The following is a 12,666-nucleotide window of genomic DNA, read 5'->3' as shown; positions in this document are numbered from 1 at the left end:
AATAACAGGCTACAGATGCGGACACACACACACACATATATATATTTATATAAATATATACAATTTCAGAATCAAACAGAGCACTCTCATAATAACGTAACACTATCAGAGACTGGATATATCCCCCCCCTCCTTTCCTCTCTGGTCGCTACAATGAGGAAAATAAATTACGGGCCAAAAGTTGTATTTACAAGTATTAAAAGTAAGCAGAGGACACCAAACCAACTGAGACCTGTCTGTCCGCTGCATCTACGCACACACTGTACCACACGCACCTACACCACACACGCACATACAGCTCCTAAAACAGGCTACAGCCGTTGTGTATTTTATTGTGAAGCACTAAATGGTTTTAGAAAATATCGACTCTTTGTTTGTAGATATCTACTAAACTAAAGCAAATAAAAAGAGTAGGCCTGTTATACTGAGTGATATATATTATACACACTGCTCTGCTTTCTGCACGGACCTCACAGCTGTTCTCACTGTAAACATCGCGTTGCGATGAAAGCAGTTAATAAAATAATATCCAGGGGATGCATGCAGAGCTGTCATTGGCTGAGATAATAATAATAATAATAATAATAATAATAATAATGCATTTTATTTATATAGCGCTTTTCACAACTCAAAGACGCTTTACAGTATGAGGGAGGGTAGACAAACAAGGACAGGCTAACAAGTAAGTATAGTAAAATAAATAAAAAGGCAGTCAAGAGGAAGTTGATTGAGAGGGGGGGGGGGGCTTATGGTTAGACAGAGTTGAAAAGATGTGTTTTGAGGCGGGACTGAAAGACTGTGAGAGACTCATGCCCCGGCCACACAAGGACGAAAACGGTCGTTTGCGTTACTGTTTAGTGTCATATAGACCGTTAGGCCACACGAGGACGACCGAATACGGCACTAAACGACTGCGTAAACGATAACGGGTCCAAAGGTGGATAGAACGGCATAGGCAACGCTCTGGGGGGGTCCAACGGCTCCGTGTGTACGCTCTATACGATCATTATCTGATAATGATGAGGCAATAGCCCCACCTCTGCTGCTCACCCCCGCGTCAAAGTAAACTGCACACTGAATTCAGATTATTTATCTTTCTCTCGATATGGACCTAAACGCGAGTGAAGTCTAATCTGACAGGACGGAGACACGCAGCTCTGCTCACCTGCAGCTCCTCCCGCTGTGATGCGGCGGTGAACGGAGTAAAACACACACTTCAAGTCCGATCATCACCCTTAGCTATTTTATTTATTACCTCTCAAACTACCTAAACTAGTTATAAATATGTTTATTTTTACTGTCGGCCGGGTCACTCATTACTGGATCAGCTGCTGCATGAAACAGACACTGGCGCTGTCCGAAGAGAGGGAGGAAAAAGAGAGGCTCCGTGTATTTTATTATTATATTATATAGAGTCGTTATTCATTTGTTTTAAAGCTCAATAAATAACAAAGAAGACCTTTGACCGGCACTTTTAGAATTTTGTCGGAAGATTTAAACTTTAATACACGTTGACTGGCGAAAAACTCTGCCCGGTTCCCTCGGCCCCCACCGCGGAGAATAAACAGAAGGGCAACCATGACAACCATGCTTCTTCGCTGCTTTTGTGGAGGAAGTTACAGCGCCACGTACAGGCTCCTGCATATGTACTGCAGTTTCTCCAGCGGTTGGAGCTAAACGGAGCGGTCTCGTGTGGGCAGACACTATTCGGATGACTATTGCGTGTGGACGGAAGCTTTTTTGCGATTGCGTTTGCGTTAATCCTATGCGTTTAGCCGTTTTCGTCCTCGTGTGGCCGGGGCATCAGAGTCACGGAGATCTTGGGGGAGGGAGTTCCAGAGCCTAGGAGCTGCCACTGAGAAGGCTCTGTTAAGTTAAGATAAGTCCGGCCGACTCTTTGAAACATCTCTGTTCCCGGAAATGCGAAGGAGCCGTGGAGGACCCATCAGTGTATCCTCGGTTATAGCTCCTCCAGAGAGCCTCCTCGATGCTCGATCCTCGGTCCTCGAAGTGCATTTAGAGAAATTAGATGTCCTTCAACATGGCGCGCTGAAATTAATTTCCGGGTCACTACCGGAGGACCGAGGAGTCGAGGAGGGGGATTTGATTAAATGAGAAAGGGCCCAACACTAACGTGGCCGAGTGGACTCCGGAGTTTGCTGCATGAGTTGCACTGTATGATCTGTAGTGGGCTGTCACTCAAAAACTGAGTAGGCAATGGGGACGCACCCCTGAAAGTCCCGCCCACCTGGGAGGTTTGTGTCAAAATCGAAAACAAAAAATGAGGGAGCGCAAACGAGAAGAGCTGCAGCGAGAGCAAAAGTCTGATCATTGAGAAAGAAGAAACAAGAACTGCAAACAAAAATATATGTTAAAACAAAGAAAAAAGACTTATAGTTTACATGATTACACAAATGATTTGTTTGCAACTTATAGTTTTATTTTTGAAATTTATTTTATTTTGCTTGACTTAGTTTTTTTTCTTTTAAACTCATAGTTTTGTTTTATTCTGAGAAAGTGTTGCTTTATCTTTATGATACAAAACTAATCCCATAGAGGAGGGGCAGATTTTTTCTGGTTGTGTACTTTCAAATTCTAGCGCACTCGAGCTGGTTTCTCCTTTCTTACCTACCCTACCTTTAATATTAGCCAGCTTGTAATTCTCCTTAGTCCTGATTCTCCTGAATTATTACTTTTTCAATACAAAGAAAATTAATGTTTGACAAAGAAGTTACAGCTTTTTCCACCACAAGAAGTGGTTCAAATTATTAGATTTCAACCATTTTGAATTGCCATTAGGGTTTATTTACCCTAATGACCCTTAGCTTTTTTTAAGATTGTATAGCTATCCAATCCGTCCAGATTTTCCCTTAAAAGCGGCTTCAAGGCTTCTTTATTCTGAGTTTTATACCAAAAAGAAGATGCTTTGTTGACAGCAAAGTGGACATTGAAATGTGACAAAAAGCATTTGTTTTTGTGTGTCATATAGCAAAATGTTATGTTGTGTGACTTGTCTAGAATGATTTACAGCGAGCAGCCCAGAATCCATATGGTAAAATGGTGAGTTTTGTGTGTCACAGTAACTGTACAACTATGAAAATCAGTGATGCAGAGGTCAGTGATAAAGCAAACCATGTTTTAGTCTTGCAAAAGATCTACACTGCGTCCCAGCAATCCAATATAAAACACATAATGACTCTTTTAACCTCACATTCCTCTCTGCCTATCCTCATTAACGGTACACTGTTACTCCTCGCTGCTCGCCATTGTCTTCAAATCAAATGCTCCTGATGGAAATCTGCGAAGACTGAACTTTTCTGTACATTCCCTGGAGCGTGCAAGTGATGAAGCCATTAAAGCTTCTGAAACAGATGGAATTGATGTGTTGTAATTATGCTCCATTGTTGCGCCTGTTATGGCATTACATGCAGGCACTTGTGAGAGCCACCTCTGCTGGAAGCCACAGACCGCCTTTCTTTCAGGATCAGGGGGCGTGTCTTCTGCAGGGTTTTAGGTGGGCATCGGAGCATGTCACGAGCATTTTGACTGACCCCCCCCCCCCCCTGGCTGCCCCTCCTCTGTTTCTGCACTGCAAACCCACACACTGCCAAGGTCACCGGATTAGCATGCATGAGAGAAAGCGCACAATATTCTCCAAACATGAACCAAACGTAAACGAGAAAGGACACAGGGTCCACGGAGCATACACAGCATGCTGGGTAGCTATGCCGAAAAAAGGGGCGTTGGTTTGCTTCTTGCTCGCATCCAGTATGAAAGTACTCGGACTTGTTGTCTGGATATTTCCTTTGTTATACCTTCAGTACATTACATACATACCGTGTTGATACTGACTGACAGGAGGCCTATTGTTATACTGTAGGTTTGAAATCAGGCTTTGTTGTGTGCAATGCCTTTTCTCTTCCAGGTAACCATGTCAATTACTATACAACTGTTAATTAAATATGATTGAAATCAGAGTAAGTTATTAATTAACCTTAGGGATTATTAATCCAGATTGTTCTAAATCCACCCAGTTTGATGGAAGAAAATAAGGCATGCAGCAAATAAAGGATATTAAAAAGGTTATCTATACCCCAAATTACACAAAGACACCTGATTAGAGGAATACATAAAATAGGGTGATTTCTAATGTATCAGAGGAACTATATATCTAAACAACACTGGAGTAAATGTAGCTGATTAATAAAGGAATACTTGCGAAACACGCTCTCATGTCTGTATGGTAAATCGAAATCTACAGCTAGTCTTAATTCTAAGCTGCTGTCTGTGGTTTCATATTTAACACACAGACATCAGAGTGGTATCTATCATCTCATCTTACTTTTGGCATAAATGCAAATAATCATATTTCCCAAAAATGTCAAACTGTTGATTTAAGAGGAACCAGAATCAGGGCGACATACAATACAGTTCATGTGCTAAAAAGAAGGAATCACGGAGGCTGCCAACCAGCTCATTAATGTAAACTGTTCTTAATAAGTGCAGAGCTTGAATTTCTCCCTCTTGTTCCAAGGGAAAGAAAAAGAAAAGAGGAAAAATAAATCATCTCCTCCACTCATATCTGGAGAAAGACAGTAACATCCTGCCTGAAAAGTTTTTGAAAACCAACAGCGATACATGCCGCATGCCTAACCGATGCTTGCTGCTTTAAGTCCCATGATCCTTTGTGCCGTCTCTCTGCACAAGAGCCATAATGAAAAACAGACAAGGCTCTCCCACTGCAGCAACCACAAAAACCTCCACTCACTACACATGAGGGATTAGCCTGCTCATTAGGAGAGAAGGAAGGAGCAGGAGGAGAGGGAAGGAGGACAAAAGAAAAAGGACGCCTTTCCAGGAAACAGGCCATGTTGAAGCAAGGGTCCTCTCGAGAGAAAACAGCCAGGTCGCCCTTTTCTTACAGACTATACAAACCACACTGGATGTTTAAAACAGCGACCTGCTTTACATGTGTTGCTTCAATGGTGCGAGTTGAATTGACGCTACGTTAAGCATGTCAGTGATTCTGCAGACCCGGTTTATGTAAAGCTGTACCCTTAATAATTAGGTTACAATCAGCGTCAGTGACGTTTAAATACGATTTTCTACACTGTTTTATCAGCTGAAAAAGCAAGTCTCACACTATACCACTTATGCTCTCCAGTTGAGAGAATCTCAAACTGCCGCCGTCAAAATACATGACATTTAGATTATGACTGCTGAATGGAGCAAAGCAAAGAAAAGAAAAACATCAGTGGTTTGCAAAAACACTCAGTTGCTAGGAACCAGCCTTGGGCCAATTTAATGCATTTAGCTCTTTGAGAGACAAGTATTTGAAAGGTTGTTTTTTGGGTATGAGCGATGCCAATTTGAGATGTGTATAAATGCATGATGTCTCAGTGAGTTAGCTGAGGAGGGGAAAAAAACATGCGTCAGATTGTTGTTTTCAGTGGGAGGAGCTTCAAATTCAGAGAGGTAGTGTTTACAGGAGCTGACGCACGCCTTCATCCGTGTAAGCCTGTACTTTGGTTGCTGCTGGATCGGCACATTTTCTTGTATGAGCAGTGTAGCAAACACAAAGTCAAGACAGGATAACAATATCTTGTAGGAGCCACGGAGCTCATTTAAAAATCAATTCGTGAACTGTCCTTTTCTAAAAGCTGCAATGAAGGATGGTAAAAAAAAATAGGTGTTAAGCGGTCCCAGTACATTTTCCACTGTGCGCCGCATCCAAACAGAAACCTTTTTCTTTTTCCCCTCATTTGTCATAAGCTCCCATAATGCATCAATCAATTACGTAAAAGCTGTTAGCTGAGCAAATAGTGAAAACAGCCCAATGTTTTATCTTATAGAAGCCTAATCCACAGTCATTATAATAACCTGAGTGCTGCAGCGAGTAATTACATGCAATGATGAAGTCAGGTGAAAAAAGGTCCTCCAGTCAATCAGTGGAGTTGCCAGGAGAGACATTAGGTTTATATTTGTGGGATAACTTGTTGCATATAGTTGTGCAACACAAGTTAAATTGCTAGTCAAACATTTGGGAAATATGAATGCTTTTGAAAGCATGAAGGCCGTCTAAGAATACTCACAGGGCCCCAAATTGTTTTCTTCACCCAGGCCATGCATATTTCACCCCAATAATGTGTCATAGCTCGGGGGGGAAAAACAAACACACAGTGAATTCCATGCATAGTGACAGCTACTTTAATATTTAAAGACACCTTCAGGGCACAAACTTATAATTGTGTTGTAAGTTTGTTGTTTCTTCAAGTTGGCACGTGTACATGTGAGCCTGAAGGCACCTGTGGTCTCTGACATGTCAGAGGGTGCTTCAATGCAAATGTGTTGAAGCTATGGTTGTTGTTTTTTTTCACCATTGGCCTAAATGTTGTTATTTAATGTGGAGTGACAGACTGTTAAACCCAGCCGCCTTAAGTAAGTGCTGCATGTACAGATTGACAAAATGAGGCTATCTCATTTTAACAGCGATTTTGATGGATGGCATGTTCTCAGATTTGTTGACAAGCGTATTAGGTGTTTCACTTTGTAGGCAAAAAGTCAGCACCTTCACCATTTGAGGACATGGAAGTAAAAATACTTAGTTTGCAGTGTGGAACTTAGTTCTTGAACATTGAACAATAACTATAAGTTCAGACTGATATTTGTTTAACTAGCTGGCTAGTTAGATGGACTGGGAATGTTACATTAGAGCAGAATAATCCAATCTTAATTCCAGTCTTCACATTTTCGCATATATTTTTTGAAGGATAAATAAAGAAATCTTCCCCCAAACTATAAAAAAGATACCACTCTTACTACGCAATTCTTTTCACCACATTAAGAAAACCAAAGCATGAGAAACCTGCAATGCCTTGAAGCTGTAGATGGATAATAGTGTTCAGGGGAGGGGCTTGTTAGTGGGTGATAATAACAACAAATATAAAAATTGTTAATAATTATTCAAACTTACTGTAGGAGAAACTGATGCGCGGTGTGACGTCGTCCTCAGTGGCCATCAGCGATTGGAGGCAGCTAGCCAATAGCATCGCAGCAGCCAGGAGACAGTGGACAGTCGCAGCTAGTGTCCACATGGTTGCCTGATCCTCTGTTTTTAAGATTCCTTAGAATTCATTAAGCTCCTCTTGACTCCACAGAGCTTTATTCTCTCACTCCCATCTTCCTGCAGGCTGAGGGGGAGTAACCGTGTCCTTGACTTGATTCTTGTACTCCCAGTGGTCCTTACACTCAGTTAGTAGACTCTTAGCACAGAGATAAGGAATCCTTTCTGGATTAAATCCTGCTTGTTGTCATCTTCTCATAGTGCTCTCCGACGGGTCAGCACTAAGCTCCGACCAGTGGCCATTTAGTAAAAGTAATGTTGGATCTGCGGAGAGAAGAGAGAGAGGTTGCTTCTTTATGTATGATCCAAGAACATGTAAAAGCATGAAATGGAGCTAGAGTAACAGATCCATAGCCAACTTCTGACGCTATAATCTACAAATGCACAAGAACTGATACAGCTGTTCGAGGTTCGTTCTGTGGGATGGTTTGAATTTACTGCGAACAACAAATCAAGCAATCAAAAGTTAACAATTGTTATCATCGTTTAATCTCTGTCCTGCAACTTTAGCACACTGATGGCTTCATCTACAGCTTTGATGACAAAAACAAATATTTAGGCTTCAACTGTTTACTCTTTAACCAAACTGCCAAAGACAACTCAGAAACCATTCAGACCACCAGCCAGCCAATACGAACACACACACCATGTGCTAAACAAACAGTCTTTCACAAATCTTTAAAAACTAAGTGAACGTCCAACTCGCACAGCAGCCCATCAAGTTTTTTCTGTGCGATAAAACACATGTCAGAATCCTTTTTAATCCCTGTATTTAATTACGCTGTCATCAACAATCATGAGAGAGATCCCTAAGAAGTGAATATGGCGGCTTGGCTCTAATTGTGTGGCTATGTGGGGAAATAAATGAAAGAACAGTGACTCCCAAGACATCTCTGTAATTTGTCTCAAAGAGGCGCAATGAACACATGATCTGCTCTCTGACTTGTATTGGCCTCAATGTGAGTGTGCAGATAATAAATAAAATATAAATCCCATGTAGATGTATAATGGGATTTTATTTTATTATGTAGGGGATTGGGTTTCTTGGAGAACACTTGAAAACGGTACTACTCCCATCTGCTGTATCCCTCTTTGCTAAAGACACAGTACATCATCTGTATATCTCTGATTCAAATAAACTGGAAAATGGTGTTTTGGTATAGTTCTTAAACAAGCAGTGTCACATTTTTTGACCACATGAAGAAAGCACAAACCAGCTGTAAACATCACATCGAAAGATTTTAGTTCGTACGGTGAACTAGTTAGTGAGTTAGTTACGAAGCTACATTAGCCTTTATTTGGAGTCATGTTTACGGCCACTCTGCAGATCCAATTTGTTCTCCTTTTTGGTCTCCAACACCAACACAAACTATGTTACTCTTAAAGGTGGGATATGTCATTTTGGAGAAACCAGCTTGAGTGCGCTAGAATTTGAAAGTACGCAGCAGAAAAACATCTGCCTCTTCCTTCAGACTTCCTTACAGAGCCCCTCCTCCAATACACACGAACGCGCACATGACCAATGAGGGCACGAGATGGAAGGCTGACAGGCAGGTAGGCCTTCCAGTTATTTTAGCCGGGCCGGCTCGGATGATTGGTCGTGGTTTTTATGTATTTATTGTCAAAGCATTTCATATATTCATTGCTATCGGGATGTTAAGAGCATCCCATGGAATATAACAAATAGTGTTTCTGAAATAAATTAAATACCCCACCTTTAAGCTATGTAATGATCCATATTCACTAACTAGTTACTTTGTCTATTTAACTGTTTAGTACGGATTTCTTGTCTGTAAACAGCTATTTACCCTGACCCAAAAAGATGCTATGAAACCGGGGAGTGAACCAAACCGTGAAGTTGGAGGTGTAAATTAAATGCTTATGTTAAATTGTTAATACACCAACATGATATGACAATGATAAAATGTGTTTTACGATGTGAACCACATGTGAACGTGCTAACATCTGCTAATTAGTGCAAAACACAAAGTACAGTTGGAGCTACATTTATTCTGATGGGGAAATGAACTTCTCTACCATGTAAATAGTATGTATTTATTATTTAGCTGTGGGCCAGAGTTGTGGATCTACCAACACTTGTGTGGATCATACACATGAAACAGCTGCAGTCAGTAAACACAGCATAGCTTGCTCCTGTGATAGAACTCGACTCACTACTCCTTATTTCCCGACAGCGCAGGACACCTCCCCCTGAGCTCCCACATAGGTGGTGACGTTTAGAAAGTAAACACCAGAGAGCACATGGTGTCTCTGCTTGAGAGCTTGCATCACTGCAACAACTCCCACAGGACCTCATTCAAATATTTACGGTAGCTAATAAATCCAAGACTAACGGGGGCTCAGTTAGTGGCCCCAGGTTGTCTGCTGAGACAATGCCCTGCTGGGAAACACAATTTCTGCACAACATGGTCGTACAACAACAAAATGCAGGATAAAAAGGGATCTATGTGTCTCTCCGCTACCTTCCACTGCAAAGACTACAACTTGGCTAGGTGGCTAACACACCTACAAACTGGCTACATGCTAAAGTAGCAGATGGTGTGTTTTGTTGAATTGATGGGTGGTAGCACATAGATTGTAGTTCACCAGCAAGCTGTCCATCTTGCATAATGACTGGGTAACTGGCATTTTTGTAGGTAGGTGTAGGGTCATTTGTCTCACCTTTGCAAAAGCGAGTAGATTAGATTAGTTTTACTGACTTTTCCTTTTATCTCTGCATCTGTGCCTTTCTGTCACAACCTTGTCTCTGTCCACCCCCTGGGTCTCAACCACCAATATGCCCGTGTCAATCTTTCCTTCCCTACGAGCCTGCTTTGGTTCGTGCTGCTACTCTCGCTGGGTGGGAGGCTGAAACACCCGTTCATGATCGTGTAATATCTCCTTCCTTCTCGGCTGTTCAGTTTTACGCCTGCTGAGACTGCAACAACAAGCATGGCAGCCCAGCGTGTGTCACCACCCCCCCCCCCCAGGTCTCCATGTTCTCAGGGCTTATCCTTCTGCAACTCTAGAGGTTTTTCAATGTTTAATCAAAAGACAGAGGGGTGCTTTTAGGGGGCTCGCTAGCACTGTGATAAATTAGGACACTTAATGGCCAAATCTGTGGAACAGTATTGCATGCATAAATATCTCAACACTGCATTGAACTTTCGGTGCCCAAGTGATGGTGGTTGCCATGCACACAGCCATATTGTCTAGACGAGAGGTTATAAAATGTCACTATGGACACCAGATAACAAATGATGAGTTGTGGGTAAGTTCACAGAAAGTGTTAAGGCCTTGAATGACCCCTCACTTGCAATACGAGCAAACACAAGCAATCCAATGGAATCTTTTGTAACAAGTTAATCTAAACTAGTTCCACATGACACCTAAATAAATATAATCGTTACATCGTAAATATATTCATTCAAGTGCAATAAGTACATTGGCTCCAGTGCAAACATTGCCCTCAGGTTTATATATCTTTCTTATGGTACAATTAACTGTCAACTGTGGTGATTGTTTGCGGAAATTGTTTTTGTAATATTGTATTTTACAAGTTTTTTAACATTTCATCTTCAAACTGCACTGATTAAGAGTACCAATCTCTAGTTGGGTTGTATTCTCTTTCTGAAAAAAAAGCTTGTTGAATGAAAGGCAAACATAATATTGATTTGGTCGTAATAATTTGCCAAATTGAATGTTCTATCAAAATATCAAAGATATGATCATTATGAAAACAGGACAGGCTGGTGCTCAGTTGTGAAGTTACTCGTACAAACCAAAGTAAAGCTCCCAAGTAAACATTTTTGGGGTATATCACCCAAGTCCTACAAAAAAACCGAATCTGTAGTCTCTTTAACTTGAACACGTCTCTCTGGTGCCTGCTCACAGTGACAAAGTACATTGAAACAAACAAAAAACTTGGCTCATACGAGTTATGTCAATATAAAGAGGCCCCAAAAGCACTCTGGGAAAGTAAAGGTATCTGGGGAATCCAAAATACAGGATGACTCATGGGTGTGAAGCCTGCAATGTTCGTATAACTGAGGCCAGCACCTAAAAGGACAAGATAGGTGTTCCTCAACCCCAGAGACAGATCTGAGGCTTAGCAAGGGCATGAAGGGCAAGTAAACTGCTGTAATGACGCACTTATCCCGTTTTCTTTACTTGTTCCCCTGTATACCATGTCACAAGTACATGCTTGTTTGTCAAATAAGTCATGTAGTGTCCTAATCCATCCTGAAGAAAAACGCAGAATAGATCTGAAGAGAAAGTATGACATATTAATAACCATTACATCTTAATTTGACTGCATCCACTCCTACTGCTATTTTTTTATTTGAATTTCTTTATTTTTTACTTTATTATATGATATATGATTGGTTCATGTGTATTATATTATGTTTGTTTGTTTGTTCACCGTGTAAAGCGGCCTTGGGTCTCTTGAAAGGCGCTATATACATTTAATCAATTATTATTATTAAGTACTCGACCAAAGAAAGTGATCTTATTACGGTTCTGAAATCTCTACATTGGCTTCCAGTCGGCCAAATAATTGATTTTAAAGTACTATTGCTAGTTTTTAAATCAGTACATGGTTTAGGACCAAAGTATATTGTTGAACTCCTGCATAATTACGAGCCATCAAGGAGCCTCAGGTCTTCTGGGACGGGTCTGCTATCGGTTCCAAGAGTAACAACAAAACATGGAGAGGCAGCATTTAGCTGTTATGCCCCGACACTCTGGAACAAACTACCCAAATCGTGCACGTCCGCAGAAACGCTTACTATTTTTAAATCGAGACTAAAAACATATCTCTTTGCCGCTGATTTTAATTGAGATGATCATATTCGTACTACAGTATGCCTTTTAAACATGTATTGTATACCTGTGGTGTTTATTTTTATTATTTTATTATCTTTGCTTTGTAATGCCTGTTGTAAAATGCCATTATATATAATGTGTTTTTACTGTATTTATTCCTAAAAAGTCTTTTATTTTGTTTTGTAAAGCACTTTGAATTGTCGCGTACAGAAAAGTGCTATATAAATAAACTTGCCTTGCCTATTAGAAGCAAATATTGTAAGACTAGTATTAGCGCTCTATTCATCTGGAGCTGTTTCAGTACAGGCGACCCACGACGCTCGGTGCCACAGGACCCATCTGCTCGTCTAGGAGAGGGTCTGCTGCTTCTTGTATCCATGAAGGGTGAATCTGGAGCCATATTGCTTAAGGCTACAGATTAATTAACCTTTTGAACCTCCCTAGAGACTCCCTATTAATACCTGCATCTGTTTAGTGAGAGAGGATGTGACAGACACTTTGGACCATACACACGGCCAGGTCAAGGCAAGTTCACTGTATGAACGTTAACAATTTGGCTAGCTTTGTGTAAACGATGGGGCTTTGTACTCCTCAACCAGATCCCAATAACTCATCCCTGCAAAGTGACTTGTCTCTCACTTGGTCTTTGGCACAGACTGAAGCACTTACGGAGATAATCAGCGGCGGGACCTTGTGATGGGAGCTCTATCAGAGAA

The 12,666-nt window shown here is 41.1% G+C and overlaps 1 protein-coding gene across 3 annotated transcripts in view; it reads right to left on the bottom strand.

The window, feature by feature from the left end:
- The window catches only part of LOC117533009 (semaphorin-4B-like), a 75,289-nt gene that overhangs the window by 30,184 nt on the left and 32,439 nt on the right, over positions 1–12,666 (bottom strand). For all 3 annotated transcript variants that reach the window (XM_034196643.1, XM_034196642.1, XM_034196641.1), the window contains exon 2: positions 6,974–7,387. In XM_034196643.1, the coding sequence (XP_034052534.1) occupies positions 6,974–7,094 (121 nt within the window). In that variant the 5' untranslated portion in view covers positions 7,095–7,387. The remainder of the gene's footprint in view (positions 1–6,973; positions 7,388–12,666) is intronic.

The sequence above is a fragment of the Gymnodraco acuticeps genome, unplaced genomic scaffold (assembly GCF_902827175.1).
Source record: "Gymnodraco acuticeps unplaced genomic scaffold, fGymAcu1.1, whole genome shotgun sequence".
In the NCBI taxonomy this organism is placed as follows: Eukaryota; Metazoa; Chordata; class Actinopteri; order Perciformes; family Bathydraconidae; genus Gymnodraco; species Gymnodraco acuticeps.
Note: the sequence above shows the minus strand (reverse complement) of the source record. Positions and strands in the feature narration are given on the sequence as shown.